Source organism: Acipenser ruthenus, chromosome 1 (genome assembly GCF_902713425.1).
Source record: "Acipenser ruthenus chromosome 1, fAciRut3.2 maternal haplotype, whole genome shotgun sequence".
Classification (NCBI taxonomy): domain Eukaryota; kingdom Metazoa; phylum Chordata; class Actinopteri; order Acipenseriformes; family Acipenseridae; genus Acipenser; species Acipenser ruthenus.
Window position 1 is genome coordinate 76,044,274 of NC_081189.1, and position 22,907 is coordinate 76,067,180.

At 39.1% G+C, this 22,907-nt stretch overlaps 1 protein-coding gene across 12 annotated transcripts in view; it reads left to right on the top strand.

The window, feature by feature from the left end:
• Nucleotides 1-22,907, top strand: part of LOC117420917 (ELAV-like protein 2) — a 76,236-nt gene that overhangs the window by 44,693 nt on the left and 8,636 nt on the right. For 6 of the 12 annotated variants that reach the window (XM_059029906.1, XM_059029925.1, XM_059029928.1 and 3 more), the window contains 3 exons: nt 1,514-1,604; nt 4,213-4,450; nt 11,875-11,978. In XM_059029906.1, the coding sequence (XP_058885889.1) occupies nt 1,514-1,604; nt 4,213-4,450; nt 11,875-11,978 (433 nt within the window). The remainder of the gene's footprint in view (nt 1-1,513; nt 1,605-4,212; nt 4,451-11,874; nt 11,979-22,907) is intronic. The other 6 variants (XM_059029938.1, XM_059029940.1, XM_059029931.1 and 3 more) reach the window with 2 other exon arrangements.

The window sequence follows — 22,907 nt, forward strand, 5'->3', positions numbered from 1 at the left end:
CACACTGTTTGCAAGCAGTCAATTTGAATTCACCTAGCAAATTCAGTCAAATTGCCTACTGTCAAACAGGCAGGTATCACCCTGATAGGACTGATTTTGATAGCAACTGCTGCTGTACCCTTGAGCAAGGTACTTTACCTAGATTGCTCCATTTAAAAACCCAACTGTAAATGGGTAATTGTATGAAAAATAATGTAATATCTTGTAACAATTGTAAGTTGCCCTGGATAAAGGCATCTGCTAAGAAATCCAATAAATAAATAAATACCATATTTTCTTAGCTTGTTCATAATGCTTGTTGGGAATATGCAGCTATTTCAGCAAAGTTACCGATTCCCGATACCCAACTCCTTTTGTGTGGCAGTGTAACTCATTTGTAAGGTTCAAGTGCATGTGACACAGACCTCAAAGGTACAGGATGCATTTCTTTCTTTTAAGGTTGAACTGTATTGGAAATGTGTACATATCCTGAATTAATGTAAATTTAAAATATTCACTGCACTAAGCTGCAAAAAAAATGATTTTAAACTTGTTTTGGTTGGCAGTCCTTACTTGCAACTTATTTTCCCCCATAAGGCCACCGCTGAAAAAGCTGCAGAATCTGTGGCTTTAAGTTTAGGAAAGTTAACAATAAATTGTATGCAGTGCAACTCTGCTACTCTTTTGAAATGTACATTTATTTTCTATTGTGTAGTAAACTTTTTTACTACACTTGGGTAAATCACCGATTTTAAATTACTTGATTTGGAAAAGACATGAAGTGTGTTTTTAAAAGCCTTTTATTAACAAACCTCTTATTCTTACTGTAAGCTAAAACTCTTAGGGCTGTATCCTGATCACCGTGCGAGTGCTATCGCGAATGGCACTTGCCTCTTATTCTGCAGCGCATAAATGGAGCGAAGACGTAATAAAAAACTGTACTGAAATGGTATTCTGAAGACATGTCTTACCCTGTTGTTAGAGTGCCTGCCTTTAACAATTGAACCCACTATAAAAAAACAAAGTAGTCTCAACTGCATGTGTTTGGACTGACACAGAAAAAGGAAATCAAAGAGAAAAGTAAAAGAAAATGACTGGGATGAGAGGGGTATGTCTCTTGTAGTTCCACATTTTAGAGGATGCCACAATGGTAAATTTGCTTTATGTATTCATTTAAGATTGAGTAATTTTAGTTTGGTATGTGACTATTCACAAACCACCATTTCCAACATCCTTAAGTTTTGCAAAAAAAAAAAAGGAAGAATATTGTTGGCATGAACAATAATGTACCTTTTTTTTTATATTGGTTAGTTCTATAAAAACAAAACCTTTGAGCAAGATTGCTGTAACTCCCAGCTTTATGTACATAATTTGACATACTGTATTTTTAAAGTGAAAGTACTCAATTAGAATTGCCTTGTATTGAGTTAGCCAAACTGCATGGACGTGCTGTGAAATAAGATATGACTGTAAATTGATTGTTGTATTATTTTGTCAATCTAACATACGGTACTTTTTTGTGTCCATATTGCAGACGGCAACTCCAAACTAACATGGCAGTCAGACTGTGTGATGTGGCTTCTCTACTTAGAAGTGGTTCGTGGGCAGCAGAGCCTTGGACTGGGGTCTGTGGGATTTTTCTTCTTCTGTAGGCTAATTTTTAGATCATAACTTAGTTTAGGCCATGCTGAACATTTGTATGTTTTAGTAATAAACTCTGCATTTTCTCTCCCCTTCTCTCTCTCTCGCCCGCCATCTCTCTCCACCCCAGTACAAAATGGTACTTTATTAATAATGCATTACAACTTTCATTTGGCGTGTTGGTATTCTGTACAGTTGTGTAGATTTTTAATATGAGTAGGTTGTTACTCAAAGTTTGATAAATGAGCACTGTATTTTTGGCGGGGGAGGTAAAGAAATATGAACACTGGTGATGATTCTCTAATTAATCTACAATCTTGCATATTAGCATTAGGAATCCATTCAGAACAGATGGTTCTCCTAGATCGGAAATGCTGTAATTTACCAGCACATAGGCTACTGCAGCTGTTCACTTGAATGCTGGCTAAGAATATAATTTCTGCCACCTGGACTAGAAAGTAAATGTGCAGTTAAGTGTGATTTTTGTTTGTTGTCTTTACCTGATCCTGCTAATTTCTAGAAAGTTTAACCATTCTTGCTGCTATACTGTACTACAGTACACCCTCACTATAATGGCCTTCATTATAATGAACCTTCTGGCTATAACGAACCTGGACCCCAAATAAGAGTTACTAAACACACTGTCAATCCCAGTCTGTATGCATGTGATGCTGCCTCTGTAGTGAAGTCAGCTCTTGCCTTAAAACATGTGCTGTGTAACTGCCTCCTGAAATGAAAGTCATTATGGTCACTATATTGATCGTTTGAAAAAAAAAGGAGTAGCGAAGGTGTATGTCGTGAATATAGGTTGTCAAAAAGCGCTCTATTTTTTGGCTTGTTCAGCAACCATGCGGCAAAGCAAAATTTGATTCAAGAAAAATAACTTGGGTCTGAACTTTCATGTCAAACTTCTCATGTCTGCTTAATTTGGAAATAAACTCAGTTTGGGATTCTTGCATGTTGGATTAAGATTTGGTGCACTGTGAAACGATTCATGTCAGATATTGAATAAAAGCTCAGCTTCAATTTTGGGATTTTTGCTTTTTGTACTGCGTTTTAAGTTCTTTAACAAATAGGACAACGCAAAGGGAGAATACTGCATACATGACACTAACAGGTACATGTAATTGTACTTCTCATCTCATTAACGCCAACAGTGTTCATTTTGATTTGTCCTTTTTGCCATAATGAACCCCTTAATATAATGAACAAAAGGTTTGGACCCCAACAGGCTCATTATAGTGAAGGTGTACTGTATCTAAACGGCACCCCTGCCAGCATTTAACATATGGTGCTTCTCTATCCTTAAATTGCATACAAATATTGCAGTGTGCATACTTACTTTTGGTTATTGTGCTATTAGCTGGAATTACTAATGTCTCGTTTTTAGTGTGCCACTGTTGTAAGCACCTCTTATGTTTGCCGTTTTTATGAGAAGTGCAGCATATAGCCTATTACATTTGCATCCTTTGTATGCAAGCTAAATAAGTGGAACAATAGTCTATACATGTATGCATTAGGGTTTATATAGTTCCAGGGACATCACTGTAAAATATATTCAATGTGGTAGACATGCCATACAAAATGCCCTGCAAACTTAATTTTGTAATGCAACAAAAATCTCTAAACAAAGGAAGTGAAAAGGTTACCATCTCAAGCTGAAAAGTTCTTTGTGAACTCCAATAAACCAAAGTTGTCTTTCGCCAGCGAAATCATAGGGTGTGAAAATAGTTGTCAACAGGACTTTGTTTGTGGTCTGTTGCATCTTTTAGCAACCGCAACTATCCCAGATATAATGGATTTGGTTAGATTGTTTATCGTCAGGAGGAGTTTTAAGAATGATTTAATTGGGCAGCAGGTTCCCTAGTTTTAGATGAGCTGATATCTCTTGAGCCAAAGATTTACTGTTTTAGTATCACTTAGGTTTCTTGGCAAGTTGTATTTTTAAGCAGTTGAAATATGATGGCAACTAACTTCCTCCTGAAGTGCACCAGCAATTGGGTTTTGCGACCAATTTGTGTTTGTTTCAGAGCCACTGGCTCCTAAGGCAAAAAGTTTGTCTTAAATCCGGAGAAGGTTGCTGGAAGCGAAATCATTAGTAATCTTGCAGTCGGGGCTAGCTTGCTGTTTGCCCTGGTGGCTGCTCTCGAGTTAGTTCAATGAGCTTGACACATCTTTTTGGCCTGCATATTGGTGCACCTAAAATCTCCAAGACTCTCTTTAACACTGCATTTTAATATGGATTTGGTTTAAATGTTTCAAACCCGGAGATATTACTAACCTGCCTTTTAAACATTAACTATAGGATCCAAGGTAAATTGACCAACTGCTGCAATATCCCTTTACTTGAATTGAGAATGTTAGCTATGAGAATCCATCTTGTTTTAATTGGGCCTAGTAGTATTCACACTTGATATGAGTAAGTACATTTGGTCCAGATCTTTTCTAAACTACCATTTTTCCTATTATAGCCATGCATTACTGGGAGACATTTTAATTGTAGTTTGGAGCGGCAACACCTTTTTATTGTAATACAAAATTTAATCTGGCATTATACTGCAAGTCAAACTTTTTTTATTTTTGTTTTAATAGCAGGTGATTGCTGCCATGGAAACACAGCTGTCCAATGGACCCAGCTGCAACACGACTAATGGTCCCACTATTGCAAACAACTGTTCATCACCAGTGGAATCGGGAAGCATAGAGGACAGTAAAACTAACTTGATAGTCAACTACCTGCCTCAAAACATGACACAAGAGGAACTGAAGAGTTTGTTTGGGAGCATTGGTGAAATCGAGTCGTGTAAACTAGTACGAGACAAAATAACAGGTACTTTTTTATTTGGGGTTTATCTTGTGTGGTTTCCATCTTGTATTTCTCATCTTCCTGGCACATCTGTAATCTTTAACCCTTTGCTTCCCTACTTTTTGTGACTATTTACACATGTCCTAAATAAAATGGGGGGGCGGGGGGATATGGTCTTTTGATGTTTGTGTAGGGATACCTTTTTCCCCACCTGTATTTGGGCTTGCTCAGAAGGTGGTACAAATGCACCCCACAAACACACAACTGGTTTTATATTTAAACAATTTATTGAATAAACATTGTTAATGTGCTAAGCTTGTTAAGTATTTACAAAAATAAACCTGTTCTATCAACAGTAAATGTCCTTTTTTTTTTTATATAAATGCCACAAACACATAAAATACTAATCCTGTATTGTACTTGTAAATTTGACATACAAAGTTTTGTGGAAAAAAACAGGTGGTACTAAGCAGAGTAATGTAAATAATGCAATAATCACATAGTGCTGCAAACTTGTGTATTGTACACATTGGAAAGATTGGATATTGACTAAATAGGGCTCCTGCCACACTCTGCACACTATTCTACAAGTAAACAGGAGTTGCATGTGGTAGCCTAAAGTATATTAAATAAGCGATACACAGTTTCACCGTTTCTATATCCTACAGCTCTCTCAACTCTGTTTTGCCAGTAAGCAGCAGTTATGATTGCGGTATGCGAAATGCATGTTTTGCCAGAAACGTTTGTTTTAAACACGCTGGGGTTTATTTGCACCCCTGACGCTGAGGTAGGGTTAAACAAGCTGCGGTGGCTATAAAACCCTGGAAGTTCTTGTGTGTCAAGACAAATGCAGTGTAGGCAGTTATCTTAATTTGGCGTAGAAAGTAGTAGTCATAGATTCTTCTACTCCTGGATGTCTCTTGACCTCTTTTAATGAATTATGGAAATCTGTCTACTTTGCGCCAAATCAAATAATCGGTAATGTCTAATCTGCTGGGAACAGCAACAAATAAATTTAACTTGAGTAAACAAAACTCATAGTACAACACTTGAAAACCATTTTAAATGTGTTTTTTTCTTTGTACATAACATTTGCAGAGCTGTCTCTATGTAATAAACCCAATTTGCTAGTAAATAGATTCCAAATATTGCAGTACAGTTCAAGCACATCTGTGAAATCCTTAACTTGTGGTTGCCCTTTTCCAAAATGCATTCATGCAGCCCCCCTAAGAAGAAATGTATAAACCAAAGCAACATTCTGCACCTCAATTCTCCTACGGATAAACATTTTACATCAAATTTAATGTATTCCCACATCAGAATGTTTTTATATCTCTGGAATTTATACATCTCCAGTCTTTTTCCCCCCGCTGTCCGTTTCCAATTCTGCACGCGGCTCCCTGGTGGTTAGAATTATTACATTTTGGTGCTTCTAGACACAACTATTTTTGTGAATCCAAGTTGCATTTGACAAACTTAAGGGGTGGTGTTACTTTCTGGAAACCTAGCTTTTGTCTTACTCTAGGACAATTGTGATCACATTTAGTTTGCCTTCTAACCGTTTTAAAAGTAAAGATTGGTAGCAAAAATAAAAGGGCTGCTGCTAAATTCTGTTATGCCAGCTTTTGTTAGCTAGATAGAACTGGTGAATGATCAAAATGGTTAGATGTTATATCAACCAAACCAATATTTTGTATACTACCCCTGTAGTTGACATTTAAACTTTTAAAAGGACCAGTAAGGGATAGGAACAAATTAAGCACTGTGTCAATGGGTGTGTTTGGCCAAAGGTTAGGATTGACCAAGGGTGTGTAGGATATGTTACGAGAACAGTTTTACTGCACTGGTGTTCTGAGAAGTTAGTGAAGCAAAACATTAGATTTTACTGAGCAAAATGCCATAATTTGCATGCAATTTAAAGTTTAAGCTTTTTAAATCTGTTGTAAACCTGTATATTGTAAGTCCATGGCTAATTTCTACTTTAAATAAATGTAGTCTATTGGAAATCTGATTTTTGCTGTTCCTTCATTTTGATTTAACTTTTCAGTGACTGACTACACTGTTGGATGCATAAACTGGTTGATAAAATTGCTAAATCTATATTAGGCTAACAGACTGACCCCAATAACATAAGTAATATTGAAAAGACCTTATTCTTTATGTGAAATAAATTGTAAAATATTTATTTGTTGAACTTGGTTAAGACCAGACCAATTCTGCCTTTTTCTGTTTTTCATTTTGTATTTATTTTAATTTCAAAATATTAATGGGGTAATATATAGAAGTTGTTGTTTTCCCAATTAAGTTGCAGCACCTGTTTTGTAATTTGTCAATGCATTTTGTTGGAAAAAATAACGCTGATTTACTGTGCATGTGTAGATCCATGTGTGTGTACTCATGTCCAAGTACAAGAAGATCATCAGTTGCTTAGTGTAATTATACTGAGCAAAATTACCAGGAATCTCCCTCAGTGTAGAGAGAGGCACTTGGGATTATGTATCCTCATCATTCAATGATGGCAGTGCCTGTGGTAGACATTTAACCCTTTGCGGTCCATTTTTATTCAGCACCTCTCAGGCGCGTCGGGTCCAATTTATTTTCACACGCGCAGTTTATTTTAGACGCGCTGTTTAAGTTTTTTTTTTTTTTTTTTTTTTTTTTTTTTTTTTTACAGTAAAACCGGTTTAAAAGGCACTGCATATCAACAGGACACTCGGTGCTGCATCTCCAGCCCCCACTCCCCCCCCCCCCCCCCCCCCCCCCGTTTGCTATTTTTCAAATAACTCTTAATAGTACATACCGATAAATCATCTCTTGATCACTCGTTTTATCACCAAACTCCTCAATAATGTGATCCAAGTCGTTATTTTATTACTACAACATCTAAAAAAAGCTCTGCCAATGTCTGATATTTTTTGAGCGCTGGATGTGGAAGCAGCTATCTTGTTTGTTTATGTCCGTGTTCTCGGCTTTTTCCGGAGAAAAAACAATCTTTTTTTGCGTCTTTTTGATGTCGGACAGGGTCCGACATTGGACCGGAAAGGGTTAAGGTTAACAGCTGTCAGACTTTCAGGGTGATTTGTAAGGATAAAAGCAAAGTGATTTGCGGGTGCAAAACCCCCATAATGCTGCCGTAAAGTCTGATTTTTACAGGTCGCTAAAAATGCAGCCTATGTAAAGAATAGTGTTCACCTGGCGTTCTGCACTCGCTATCAAATTTGCACTTTGTCATCATTAATCCATTAATTTTATATTGAAATGCATTCAAAATGAAGAGCAGCATGGAATTGGGCAGCATCCGGTTACAAAGCGGGTGCAAACTATATTATGTGATGCAAGGATTTTGCCTTGCATTTAGGCAATTGCTGACCAAAAACAAGGAGTAACCAAGAGCTGTATAAAAACACTTCCTGATGTGGTGACACTTGTCTATTGTTGAGGGGCAAGAATATGTTTGGAGGAGAAGGGTAAGGCTAAGATCCTGCATATTCAATCCAAGGGTCACTTTGTTTGTTTGGGATGCCAGAAGATGTGGTGCTAAAGTGTTATCGTCTCGCTCCACGGGTCATCCTAGACCCAATAGCTGAATTGAGGTTTGAGTAGTGCTTCGGTTTATATCTTTAGGGCTGTGGTGGGTGTGGCTTTTTTCTTGTTTCATGTTTAACTCTGCCATTTTCTGACTTCAATGGAAAATTGTATTGACACTCGCCCGTTTTTTAAGCGTCTGTCTCCCTTTTTACAAGCCCAAAAGTGCTGATCTGTAACTCTTCCGAAAGCTAAGAACTGGGACCAACTAGTCGCTTTTTTTTTCGTGTTATGAAAAAATAACTTGTACGGGGTGTGTTTTTCTCTGTAATGTTTTTCACCCTGCTGTGCGTATGCGTGCAGCTGCAGGGCACGTCGGATTGCAACAGAGACAAAAAACTAATTACTGAAAAGACATCTAAGATATCCCTCTTTATAAATGTTTTAATGTTTAATTTATATACGCTTTTATTTCGTGTCCCTGTTTTTGAAAATGTTTCTCTGAACGGAGGCGAAAGTAAATATGACATCTGGCTAGCTAACTTAGTATTTGTAGTGTCAATGTTTTATCATTTATTTTGGTTATTTTTTTGAAACAGTTCTTTTGAATATTCATACTGATTTACATTCTCTCCATTTCTCATCCACTAAATATATTTTCATTTAAGTATTTGTTTAGTTTTGGATCAAGCTAGTAGTTACTAAGCCCAGCAATTGCCACAATAATCAGACTGATTGGCCAACTCGGGTGATAATGTGTTTGAAGTGACCAGAGAACCACGTTTTGAAAGTTATTTGATCCTCTGACGTCTAAACGTGCGCTGTATCCTGGATATACAGTGTAGAGCTGCTTATTACAATGTCGGAGTAAAAGTAAAACCAGCATTTTAATCAAAATATTGTGTTTCCTAGGAAATTCTACTGGGAAAATATATTGAATATACAAAATCGGGTATTAATCCGTAAAAAACGGACCAGTTTTAAAAAAAAAATCCTGTAACTGGCTGTGAACCAATGAGACGATGCAGAGATCACGAGTGACCTGCTAATTGATCATTTACCTTTTGGTTTAGTAAACGCCTAAAAAAAAAAAAAATACTAAACTGCATCTGAAAGATTAAACATGTTTAATCTTCAAATCTGAAGACTTCCTGACTGAAATCTGCATAATCTTGGTTTTAAGGGCACGCACACTGGTACGATTCATCCAGACTGTGTGTGGCCAGATGAGATGAGTCGGGGCGGCTTGCGTCTCTCTGTGTACAGCGGGCTTAGCATTTCTTTAGGTTTATTTGACTCAGAAATGTTTATCTGGACAATGTGGGGAAGCTATAAAAAGATACTATTTGCTCTTTAGTTTACCTATGGAATTTACATTCAGTTAAAGTAAAATTTTACTTCTTATATTCTCAGCAGCTTTTACTTAGTTTCAATGGGTTGTCCTTCAACTTCAGTCTTGATTTATAAATACATGCAACATCTTAATGGAACATACAAACACAAATTGAGTGATGCGACTTCAGTGTTATGAAACATTAACATGGCACCATTTTACATTGTCATCCCCTCCTTTTTTGTGTATATTGAGATGATAACTTGTCATTTTAACGTCTGCAACTGCAGTTTAAAATTCCTGTGGATGAAGGAATATGTTTGGACCTGTAGGCAGTGAATGTCTTTTCAAGTAGCACAACTGCTTACTTGCTGTAGCCCTATTGTACAATCTATGGCTTCAAACATTCTCAATTTAACACAACAGGTGGTATTTGCTTTTGGGTGTTTTTTTTTTTATGTACAGTTGATGGGTGGTGAAATGGTTGGTAATTTTAAATTGCCCAATATAGAATAGGAGCAGTCAACTGCTTACTTGATGTAACCCAGCATATTGTATAACTTATGGCTTCAAAGACATTAATATGTTAAATGTCTGGTGTATTTTAATTTGTTGAAATATGTAATGTCCCAGATAGCATCCTAATTTCATTGATGGAACAGCAGTATTTATGTCCACCACTGTTCGATGGATTGAGTAGACCTTGCAGAAACCAAAAGATGTATTCTTGAATTAAAGGTCTCATCGCAGACCAATCGCTGCACTGGGACAAGAACATAGTCTTGCAATATGTAACATGTTAAAATAGAAAAATATCCCAGGTGTAAAGATTAAGTTTTATGTAGGACTTGCTTTACCCCATATTGAGGTTCAGTGGTGCAGTGTACAATGAAAATGGTGAAAAACAGGTGGAAATAGGGATGAGTGTAGAGAGTTAAAAAAAAAAAAAAAAAGCACCTTTTTCTGCTGCAGGCAATGGCAAAAGCAATGGAGTGCTCTGTCTCACAGCTGTTTTGGTCTCCTGAAAGCAGCTTGCTTTATATATATATATATATATATATATATATATATATATATATATATATATATATATATATATAAAAAAAGAAATGTGTGTGTGTATATAATTATAGTTTTTATATGGGGAAAGTGCTTTTTTTCTCTCTTGCCGTTCACCCACAATTTTAGAATCTCACCCCCCCGCCTCCCATTGGCTGCGGCATAGGGGGAAAAATCCAAGCCCCGGCCTGAAATTATAGGTAGATAATTAGTTTGCAATTGTGCATTTAAATTGTTTTTAAATTATGCTTCTGTGATTTCATATTGAAGTTCAGTAAAATTTAATGTAGCATAATGCATTCTGTTAATTTATGCAGTAAGGACTGGGAATCGCCAACCCTCAATTGTTAAACTGTATTACAGTATAGGCCAATTGCAGTTTTTATAGGAAGGCTGACTGAGAAATATGCCTGGGTTTGTTGGAAAAAGTGGCAACCCTAAGTGGGGAGTGCTAGTTATAAAGGCTATAGTGTATAGAGGTGTGTGTATGTTTGTGTGTGGCTTTCTGTTCAGGGATATGCTTGCCTAGGGCCCGGTGATGGGTTAATCTGGCCCTGGTTATGATTTAACCTAATGTTTTTTTTTCTTTTTGTTGAGATTTAGAACTTGAAAAATAGCCTTCAAATTAACTTTTATTTTATTTTGTGCTTGTGACTTTTTGAAGCTTTGTTTCCTTTGTTTTGTAGTGCATTTTGTGCTGATTTTTAGGTTAGCTTTTCAATATAAGAATCAATTTCAGATATGCATGGGAACATGTATAATTAAACATTTTGGAAGGAGTTTCCTATTGAGTCACTTTGGAATGAGGATATTCAGTCTTGTGTTTTTAATAGAAGTATTAGGCTTGCTTCATAAACTGAGATGTTGCATGGTCTAGTGGTAAAATGTTACATTTGGACTTCCATGCTATATACAAACGATACATACATGGATATACTGTTTCAGGTATTGCGCTGTAAAGTTGTAATGTAATTCAACCCTGTACATTTAGTTTGTTTGGTAATTTTGTTTATATTTTTTGGGAGTACAGACAGCTATGAAAAAGGAACGTGCATCTTGGTTGAGATACTTCGGTTAAATGATGGCCTAATTTGCTCAGATTCCTAGATCTTAAACTAAAATTAGCTGAAGCATATATAAAAGCAAAAGTTACCATCACCATTATATATTGGTTTTCTTCTACACTAGATTTTATGCCCCAATAAGTACTTTTGTGACAAGTCTTAATGTATCACCTTGGCTGAGTGTTAATTGATTACCTTGCATTGTTATATTTAAATGAAGCATGCGTTTAGTGCCTTCCCTTATGTTTTTGGTTGGATGTGGACAATTTACTGAGGTTTTGGGGGGGAAGAAATAAATTGTCCTAAATAAAGCGGTTTCCACAGTGAAGTTGCGTCTTTCCACTATGATGGCTCATTGTAAGTGGTTTAATAAATAAAACCCCAGTTCTGCCACATTTGCTGGCAGTAAATGTATTATAAAAGTTCGGAACGTCCTGTGGTCTAAAATGTTCCTTGTCTGTTTGCAGGGCAGAGCCTAGGGTATGGATTTGTGAACTATGTGGACCCAAAAGATGCTGAAAAAGCCATCAATACATTAAATGGCCTGAGACTTCAGACCAAAACAATAAAGGTAAGCAGTGTGTAGATTAGTAAAGAAATCCATATTACTAAGGATGTGTGGATTTAAATGCACAAGCGTAAATGTGTGAACTACCTATTAAAGGTGCAAAGTGCTATACCTTAATGGTATTTGGCACATTCTCTAAGTATTCACCCCCCTTGGACTTTTCCACATTTTGTAGTTTTACAACCTGGAATTAAAATGGATTTAATTGGGATTTTTACCATTTGATTTACACAACATACTTGACACTTTGACGGTGCAAAATATTTTTTATTGTGACACAAGTTAAACAAAAAAAGACATCTGTTGGTTGCATAAGTATTCACCCCCCTGATTCAATACTTGGTAGAAGCACCTTTTGGCAGCAATTACAGCTGTGAGTCTTTTTGGGCAAGTCTCTACAAGCTTTGCACATCTGGATCCGTTGGTGAACAGCAATTTTCAAGTCTTGCCACAGATTCTCAATCGGATTGAGGTCTGGGCTTTGACTGGGCCATTCTAAGACATTCAGGTTCTTCTTTTTAAACCACTCCCGTGTAGCTTTGGCTGTGTGTTTTGGGTCATTGTCCGGCTGGAAGGTGAACCTCTGCCCCAGTCCCAGGTCTCTTGCAGACAAACAGGTTTTCCTCTAGAATTTCCCTGTATTTGGCTCCATCCATCTTGCCCTCAATCCTGACCAGTTTCCCAGTCCCTGCCGATGAAAAGCATCCCCATAACATGATGCTGTCACCACCATGCTTCACCGTGGGGATTGTGTTCTCAGGCTGATGAGCAGTGTTGGCTTTGCGCTAAGGCCAAAAAGTTCAATTTTGGTCTCATCAGACCAGAGAACCTTTTTCCACATGTTTGTGTCTCCCACATGCCTTTTGGCAAAATAGACGGGATTTGATATGGGTTTTTTTCAGCAATGGCTTTCTTCTCGCCACTCTTCCATAAAGCCCAGCTTTGTGGAGCGTCCGGGTTATAGTTGTCCCATGGACGTTTTCTCCCATCTCAGCTGTGGATCTCTCCAGCTCCTTCAGAGTTACCATTGGCCTCTTGGTTGCTTCTCTGACTAATGCCCTCCTTACCTGGTCACTGAGTTTTGGTGGACGGCCTACGCTAGGCAGAGTCGTGGTTGTGCCATATTCTTTCCACCTTTTAATAATGGATTTAATGGTGCTCCGGGAGATGTTCAAAGTTTGGGATATTTTTTTATAACCCAGCCCTGATTGGTGCTTCTGCAGAACTTTATCCCGGACGTGTTTTGATAGCTCCTTGGTCTTCATGATGCTGTTTGTTTAGATATGCGCTCTAACAAACTCTGGGGCCTTTCAGAAACAGGTGTATTTAATCTGAGAACATGTGACACTTGAATTGCACACAGGTCAGGTGGACTCCATTCAACTATGACTTCTGAAGGCAATTGGTTACACCAGAGCTTATTTAGGAGTGTCACAGCAAAGGGGGTGAATACTTATGCAATCAAGACTTTTCAGTTTTTTATTTGTAAATAATTTTGAAAAATAGATTTTTTTTTCCCCCACTTTGACATTATGGACTATTGTGTAGATCAGTGACAAAATCCTAATTAAATCCATTTTAATTCCAGGTTGTAACACTACAAAATGTGGAAAAGTCCAAGGGGGGTGAATACTTATGCAAGGCACTGTATGCATGGTTGATTTTTACATTGAACTAGTACTAATGCCTATAGGCCAATAAGTTATGTTCAAAATTGTAGATTATGCATACCAAACCCACCAGGCAAGTGGACATTTGTAAAATAAGTGTGGAAGTAATGTTATTTGTTTATTTAGCAGACGCCTTTATCCAAGGCGACTTACAGAGACTAGGGTGTGTGAACTATGCATCAGCTGCAGAGTCACTTACAATTACATGTCACCCGAAAGACGGAGCACAAGGAGGTTAAGTGACTTGCTCAGGGTCACACAATGAGTCAGTGGCTGAGGTGGGATTTGAACCGGTGACCTCCTGGTTACAAGCCCTTTTCTTTAACCACTGGACCACACAGCCTCCTTTTAATGTTATGGTTAATTCGGTAAATCATTTTTTTTGACATTAGGTGTTTTTTTTTGTTTTTTTTTCTTTTTCCCCCCCAAATGTCTTCGTTGGGTGTGAAGATTCAGGGGCACCAAGGCAGTCTAGGGGCAGAAAGGCTAAACATAAATCCAACCCAAGGGCACCAAGACGTGTTTTTTTTTTTATAGAATTTTCATACTCGTTCATAAAACAAAGAAATAGAGCCTGTTATGTTGGAATTGATGTTTTTCTGGGTGATTCACACACTGTTACAAAAATTAAATGCGTCACTTTTCCATTGTAGAAAAAAAAAACACATTTTTAAAAACAAACTTCCATAATGGGGGAAAAAAAAAACAAAGGGTAATATGGCAAACAATTCAGGCTATTTTTACTTAACTTGGTTACTCCACTGACTAATACTTAGATTAGACTAGAGACTTAAACCAACACCTTGAACTTCACAAATAACTTCTTACTGATCAAACTCACTCATTCTCCTCCAACACAACCTCCATACAGTTTCTCCTTTTTGTGAGAATGTCACAAAGACGGCCAGAGTGGGTTGCGTCAGACCAGAAAGGAATCCAAACAGACAGTGGTTGTGATGAGCTGAGTGCAATGACTGCACTCAGCGTTTATTAACAAATAAAAGGGTTGAAAACAGCACAAAACAGGACACGGCACTTGACGCCAAAATAAACAGACAGACAAAACGACTAAACACTTAACAAACGGTGCACGGAGACAAACAAACACGGTGAGTACAAAACACTTATAATTATGATTTAACACTATTTAGTTTCTCCTCTCTCTCTCACCCGTTCTCCTCTTCCGAACACCCAACCACCACTGAGTGAAAATGTGCATCTACAGTGCCTTGCGAAAGTATTCGGCCCCCTTGAACTTTGCGACCTTTTGCCACATTTCAGGCTTCAAACATAAAGATATGAAACTGTAATTTTTTGTGAAGAATCAACAACAAGTGGGACACAATCATGAAGTGGAACAAAATTTATTGGATATTTCAAACCTTTTTAACAAATAAAAAACTGAACAATTGGGCGTGCAAAATTATTCAGCCCCCTTAAGTTAATACTTTGTAGCGCCACCTTTTGCTGCGATTACAGCTGTAAGTCGCTTGGGGTATGTCTCTATCAGTTTTGCACATCGAGAGACTGAAATTTTTGCCCATTCCTCCTTGCAAAACAGCTCGAGCTCAGTGAGGTTGGATGGAGAGCATTTGTGAACAGCAGTTTTCAGTTCTTTCCACAGATTCTCGATTGGATTCAGGTCTGGACTTTGACTTGGCCATTCTAACACCTGGATATGTTTATTTGTGAACCATTCCATTGTAGATTTTGCTTTATGTTTTGGATCATTGTCTTGTTGGAAGACAAATCTCCGTCCCAGTCTCAGGTCTTTTGCAGACTCCATCAGGTTTTCTTCCAGAATGGTCCTGTATTTGGCTCCATCCATCTTCCCATCAATTTTAACCATCTTCCCTGTCCCTGCTGAAGAAAAGCAGGCCCAAACCATGATGCTGCCACCACCATGTTTGACAGTGGGGATGGTGTGTTCAGGGTGATGAGCTGTGTTGCTTTTATGCCAAACATAACGTTTTGCATTGTTGCCAAAAAGTTCGATTTTGGTTTCATCTGACCAGAGCACCTTCTTCCACATGTTTGGTGTGTCTCCCAGGTGGCTTGTGGCAAACTGTAAACGACACTTTTTATGGATATCTTTAAGAAATGGCTTTCTTCTTGCCACTCTTCCATAAAGGCCAGATTTGTGCAGTATACGACTGATTGTTGTCCTATGGACAGAGTCTCCCACCTCAGCTGTAGATCTCTGCAGTTCATCCAGAGTGATCATGGGCCTCTTGGCTGCATCTCTGATCAGTCTTCTCCTTGTATGAGCTGAAAGTTTAGAGGGACGGCCAGGTCTTGGTAGATTTGCAGTGGTCTGATACTCCTTCCATTTCAATATTATCGCTTGCACAGTGCTCCTTGGGATGTTTAAAGCTTGGGAAATCTTTTTGTATCCAAATCTGGCTTTAAACTTCTCCACAACAGTATCTCGAACCTGCCTGGTGTGTTCCTTGTTCTTCATGATGCTCTCTGCGCTTTAAACGGACCTCTGAGACTATCACAGTGCAGGTGCATTTATACGGAGACTTGATTACACACAGGTGGATTCTATTTATCATCATTAGTCATTTAGGTCAACATTGGATCATTCAGAGATCCTCACTGAACTTCTGGAGAGAGTTTGCAGCACTGAAAGTAAAGGGGCTGAATAATTTTGCACGCCCAATTTTTCAGTTTTTTATTTGTTAAAAAAGTTTGAAATATCCAATAAATTTTGTTCCACTTCATGATTGTGTCCCACTTGTTGTTGATTCTTCACAAAAAATTACAGTTTCATATATTTATGTTTGAAGCCTGAAATGTGGCAAAAGGTCGCAAAGTTCAAGGGGGCCGAATACTTTCGCAAGGCACTGTATATATACTGTTGTGCTGGGATTCAATTACTAATTAATTATTCACTTGAATCCCAGCACGTGAATTAATTACGTGAAACCCCGTGTTCACATATTATATTTTAAATGCACGTGCGTGATGTGCAATCCCGTGCCTAAATACAAATATACACTTTTTAAATACACGTGAAAACACAGACCCGTTTATATCCCGTGTACCAATGACTATACACCAACATTTACACACGCAACATACAACACAGAACACAAATGCACACAGGGGCGGGGCGCTTTGCCACAGAGAATCATAAACATTAATATATATATGGGACTGGGTGGATTGTCTAGGGACCCTATGTTCCCCAACCCTTAGTGTAGGGTTACAGAGACACACCTAAAGAGGGCTTATGCAGCGGAGGCGCAGGTGACCCACCTGGCTAACATGGTGGGTATTCTAACCCTTTGCAGTCCTATGTCGGACCTGGTCCGACATTGCAATTATTCCTATCTGGTCCAATGTCGGACCCTGTCCAACATCATCAAAAAGACGCAAAAAACGGACTTCTAGTCGTTTTTTCTCCGGGAAAAGCCGAGAACCATTAAATGGCCGAGTGGGAGCGACAGGAGCCGAAAAAAAAAAGGACGTATCTCTGAATAGTCATACTTGCCCCTGGCATCGGATAACGGCGGCCATAAGGAAACAAGCTTGCTGTGACCGGAGACTATCACGGACATTTGCAGAGCTTTTTTCAGATGTTATAGTAATGATTTCCATTACACGAGAGTAGATGTTAAAACTTCATGCTGATTTGAACTCGGCTCTCGCCAAGATAAGCACCAACTAAGACTTAGCTTTACAGTAAACTAATGTGATCCATATGTGTCTCCATCCATTTACGTTTCCTTCCATATGATGATGTAGATATCCTTCTGTCTGGTGTTAATGGCTGAAGTGTAATGCTGGCTCCAGGGATCAGCTTATTTTGCCTCCCTGGCGCGCATCAGCACACACAACGGCTGCGATGCTGGCTCCGGGGATCAACCAAAGTGCGGTCTCCCCAGCGCATCAGCATGACAACCGTCTGGATTGAGCTAAGTAGGGTACATCTCTGGGGTTTTCAAGTGGGCACCTTCCATCCTCAGTGTTTCGTCGACTAGCCCACGACACCTCAAGAGGGCTCGACGGTGATTCTGGCGTCCCAGCATCGCCCCCCTCCGTCCCCCACTCAACTCAGCCCAGCTTACTTACCTGTACATTAGCGTTTCTTTCTTTCTATTGTGCTTGAGATCCCCAGCCAGAATCTTTCCGTCTCAACCACAGCCAGTTGCTGCTCCTCTCTGCTGCTTCAGATAAGTTCTTCACTGTGCGACGCAACTCTTGGTCACTGAATCCGATGTCTCTGAGAAACCGGGTTGTAGAGTGTGCCACAAATCCTCGACAACCCACTTCCACTGGGTAAACCCGAACTCTCCATCCTCGCTGTTCCGCTTCAGTGGCTAGTTGAGCATACCGCAGTCTCTTCTTCTCATACGCCTCATCTACAGCATCCTCCCATGGCACTGTTAACTCTACCAGGCGAACAAGGCGTGCTGATCCAGACCACAAGACAATATCTGGTCGAAGGTTAGTGGTGGCAATCTCAGGTGGAAAAATAAGCCGTTGACCAACATCTGCCAGCATTTCCCAGTCTCTAGCAGCCAATCAAAATGATTGAGGCATTTGGTGATAAAACGAGTGATCAGGAGATGATTGATCGGTATGTACGACTATTTATTTATTTCTTAGCATATGTGAAAGCTATAGCGAATGAAAGGGTGGGGCTGGGGCCGGAGCCTGGCAAGCCTGGTGGTGGCTCACAGATAGCTATGGCTGTTGTAAGTAAGGGTGCCCGAAGGATAAGGCGGCGTTGCTGGACACACCTGATATCCCCGGGACATACATTTGGGCTGGCTGTGGAGGAGATTTTACAGCGCAAAGCATCTTGGCAGGTGGCCGTGCTGCTCCCTCCCTGTGCTCTGGCGCGGGGTAGATTAAGCCATTGGCAGGCCCCCCTGGTGCGTACAGTCACAAGGACGGTCCCAGTGCTCATGGCTCCCCTGGGAGACTTGAGGCATTGCCTACAGGCCACAGCGGCGATGGGAAACCGAGCCCTTCCACAGCGCACAAGGAACGCAGCCGCCTCAGAGTGCTCCGCCCCAACCTCAGCAGCCCCAGCAGGGGCCCTGAAGGCTTGCGGCCTCAAACCCATCCTTTCACCGCACAACAGCTGCAATACTGGCACGCTTGCACCTCGGACACCTGGGTGCTTGCTACCGTGCGCAACAGTTATGCACTGCAGTTCCGTTTTCGAACCTCCCCCCCCCCCACCCTTCCGAGGAGTCACGCAGAGGGGTTCGACTCAAGGTATTTTCTAGTACCCAAGAAGGACGGCGGCTTTCACCCCATCTTGAGACCCAAGATTCCTCAATTTCTTGAAGGAAAGGAGGTTCCAAATGCTGACTCACCATCACATTCTCCAGTCCAGCTGAGCGACTAGTTCACCACCGTGGACTTACGGGACGTGTATTTCCACATTTCCCATTCACCCAGAGCACAGGAAGTACCTCCCGCTTTGCTTTTCAGAGAAGAGTTTACAAATTCTCCGTGCTGCTGTTGTTGTTGTTGTTGTTGTTGCTGTTGTTATTATTATTATTTATTTCTTAGCAGACGCCCTTATCCAGGGCGACTTACAATTGTTACAAGATATCACATTATTTTTACATTCAATTACATTATTTTTTACACTCTTTTTACATACAATTACCCATTTATACAGTTGGGTTTTTACTGGAGCAATCTAGGTAAAGTACCTTGCTCAAGGGTACAGCAGCAGTGTCCCCCAGAGGACAACTTAAAATGGAGTACTGTCTTGACCAGCTGAATTATGCACTGAAGCATAGAATTATCATAACGGAGCGCTTAGATTTTCAAAACAAACTGCTTCAGTCAATTTTGCCATTCTGTGTTTCATCAAATCAATAAACACCACCTGCCCAAGCATTTGTTTTCTTTGATTTCATTAAGTTGTTGACAACTGTGTCTTGCTTTTTTTTCTTCACCCAAACTGAGGTTTTGCATCTTGTAATTATATGCGCTTGTACACTGTCATGCCTTCGAAAAGATCAAATGTGACAGTCACTCATTTTTAAAAACTTTAAAAGACCTCTTACATCAATGTGTATTTTATTGTGAGTTTTATATATGCTGTGTTAATTTTATTAATTGTGAAATACTTAAATGATCCAAACACAGTGGAATGCAAAATGTGCAAGTGGCTCTTAACATATGGAAGCGTGGTCATGACAAGATTAGACAGAATTTTAAATTGAATTGACAGAACGTGCCAGCTGAGCTGGTTTCCTGACCTTGGACTGAAACTTTTGTGTCGGTTTCCTGAATGGCAGTATTTAGAGTTACCTGGCGTATTCAGTTCTGGCAATTTTCTTTAGTCCTTTTTTTTTTTTTATATAAAAAGGGCACATTCACACAATGGTTTGATGCCACTGTATGCAACAAAAGTTTTTTGTAGCTTTTCAAGCTACAGCATGTAGAAATTAATAATAAATTAAACGCGTTTGTTAATGTTTTTTCTTTCGTACATGTGATTCCAAACTCCGTTGTAGATTTCAAAAAATATTTTATTATATAGTTGAGCAACAGAGTACCCTATTTTCCATAACCACAAGTTATAATAGAATCAACAAGACCAATAATATTTTATATAGCACCTTTCATTACAGAAATCTCAAAGCACTTTACAGAAAGATTTAAAACAAACCTAAAAACAATAAACGCATTACAAAAACACCATTTGATAAACAAGTCTTTTAGTCCAGATTTAAAAGCCTCTGTAGTTTTACAGTCCTTCAAATGTCCAGGCAGGTTATTCCAGAGGCGAGGGACCGCAGAACAAAAGCCCCGATCACCCATAGTGTGCAGCCTTGTCCTAGGTAGAGGGGTCTCGCGTTATGAAAATTCTCATTTGGTCTATTGTGTGCTTTTTGTAATTACGATAAACGTGATTTACAAAACTACAAAAAAAAAAGACCCTTACAAATTTGTAAGGTATACTATTTAAGCTATAATAGGTATGAAATCAGTATAGCCTAAACTTAATGAAAAAATATGGTGTTTACTTAATAGATATTTATACAATACTCAGACTAGTAACTTTTTGAAACTTGCTAGTCCTTATGTGAAGTGCCTAAGTTGGAATCAACAGTTTAAAGTTAGTTAGAACCTAAAAATAGGCTTCAATTTTGTTTTGCTAAAAAATAAACACTTCATTTTTTTAACAAAGCACCTTCGTAAATGCTCATACAGATAGATTAATCGCCTGTTTGCACCTCGTTACTGAGCGATTTACTGTATGCATTAAGAATTCTCTCAGCTGTGTTACCTTGCCGACCCATGAAGCTCCGCCTGGAATTGACACCGATTTGACGGTGTTTTTTATTGTACATTACATGTGTTGCTATTTACAAAAATGCTGGTTGGCTATGAATTACTATCTACAATAATTAATGTACTCGCGTACATGAAGTCCCAATTTAAAGACTGTATGTTTCACTGTAGCCCTTGGGATGAAATTGTTAGGTGTTGTGTTTTTTTTTTTTATATAATAGATGCTTCATAACTTAGTGTTGGCTCTCCCGCGTGGCACATCCAATAAAGGCCCGACGGGAGGGAGGGCTAGGTCTGCCAGGGTGTCCTCGGCTCACCGTGCACTAGCGACCCCTGTGGTCTGGCCGGGCGCCTGCGGGCTTGCCTGTAATCTGCCCAGTGCTGCGTTGTCCTCCAACGCTGTAGCTCTGGGTGGCTGCATGGCGAGTGTGTGTTAAAAAAAAAAAAAAAAGCGGTCGGCTGACAGCACACGCTTTGGAGGACGGCGTGTGTTCGTCTTCGCCACTCCCGTGTCAGCGCAGGGGTGGTAGCGCTGAGCCTAAAAAAAAAAAAAAAAGAATAAATTGAACATTGCTAAATTGGGGAGAAAACAATAAATTGGCGACCACTAAAAAAAAAAAAAAAAAAACTGTTAATAAAGCATCATTGGTGGTTTTATAACCATACAATAGCCATAGACGGAATTACGTTGAAAGACCCTAAAGTACAATAGGTAGCTAAAAACTGTCACCTTCATAACTGTAATAAAATCCAAAAGGAAACTATAATAAGATCCAAAATGGAAAATTGCCTATATGGTAACAGTATCCTGGGAGACAGTTGGCATGGTTTTTAGGAAAGGGAGATTGTGTGACCTTGGTTGTGTGGTGTGTGTGTTTTTTTTTTTTTTTTGCAACACAGACAATGGATAATTGCAAAGCATATGACATGGTTTTAGATTTCCAGAAAGCGCTTGACAAAGTCCCGCATACAAGATTAATTCTCAAACTGAACTCAGTAGGGATTCAAGGAAATGGATGCACATGGATTAGGGAGTGGTTAACATGTAGTAAACTGAAAGTACTGATTTTAGAGGAGAAACCTCAATGGAGCAAGGTAACCAGTGGTGTACCACAGGGATCAGTATTCGGTCGTCTGCTATTCCTAATCTACATTAATGATTTAGATTCTGGTATAGTAAGCAAACTTTATTAAATTTGCAGACGACGCAAAAATAGGAGGAGTGGCAAACACTGTTGCAGCAGCAAAGGTCATTCAAATTGATCTAGACAGCATTTAAAACTGGGCAGACGCATGGCAAATTGCATTTTAATATAGAAAAGTAAGGTACTGCACTCAGGCAGTACAAATGTGCATTATAAATATATGGGGGATACTGAAATTGAAAAAGAAATCTATGAAAAATACCTAAGAGTTTATGTTGACTCAGAAATGTCTTCCATCTAGACAATGTGGGGAAGCTATAAAAAAGGCCAACAAGATGCTCGGATATATTGTGAGAAGTGTTGAATTTAAATCAAGGGAAGTAATGTTAAAACTTTACAATGCATTAGTAAGACCTCACCTAGAATATTGTGTTCAGTTCTGGTCACCTCTGTTACAAAAAGGATATTGCTGCTCTAGAAAGAGTGCAAAGAGCAACCAGAATTATCCTGGGTTTAAAAGGCATGTCATATGCAGACAGGCTAAAAGAATTGAATCTATTAAGTCTTGAACAAAGACTACATGGTGACCTGATTCAAGCATTCAGAATCCTAAAAGGTATAGACAATGTCGACCCAGGGGACTTTTTTGACCTGAAAAAAAAAAGGATCAGGGGTCACAAATGGAGATTACATAAAGGGGCATTCAGAACAGAAAATAGGAGGCACTTTTTTACACAATTGAGGGTCTGGAACCAACTCCCCAGTAATGTTGTTGAAGCGGACACCCTGGGATCATTCAAGAAGCTGCTTGAGATTCTGGGATCAATAAGCTACTAACAACC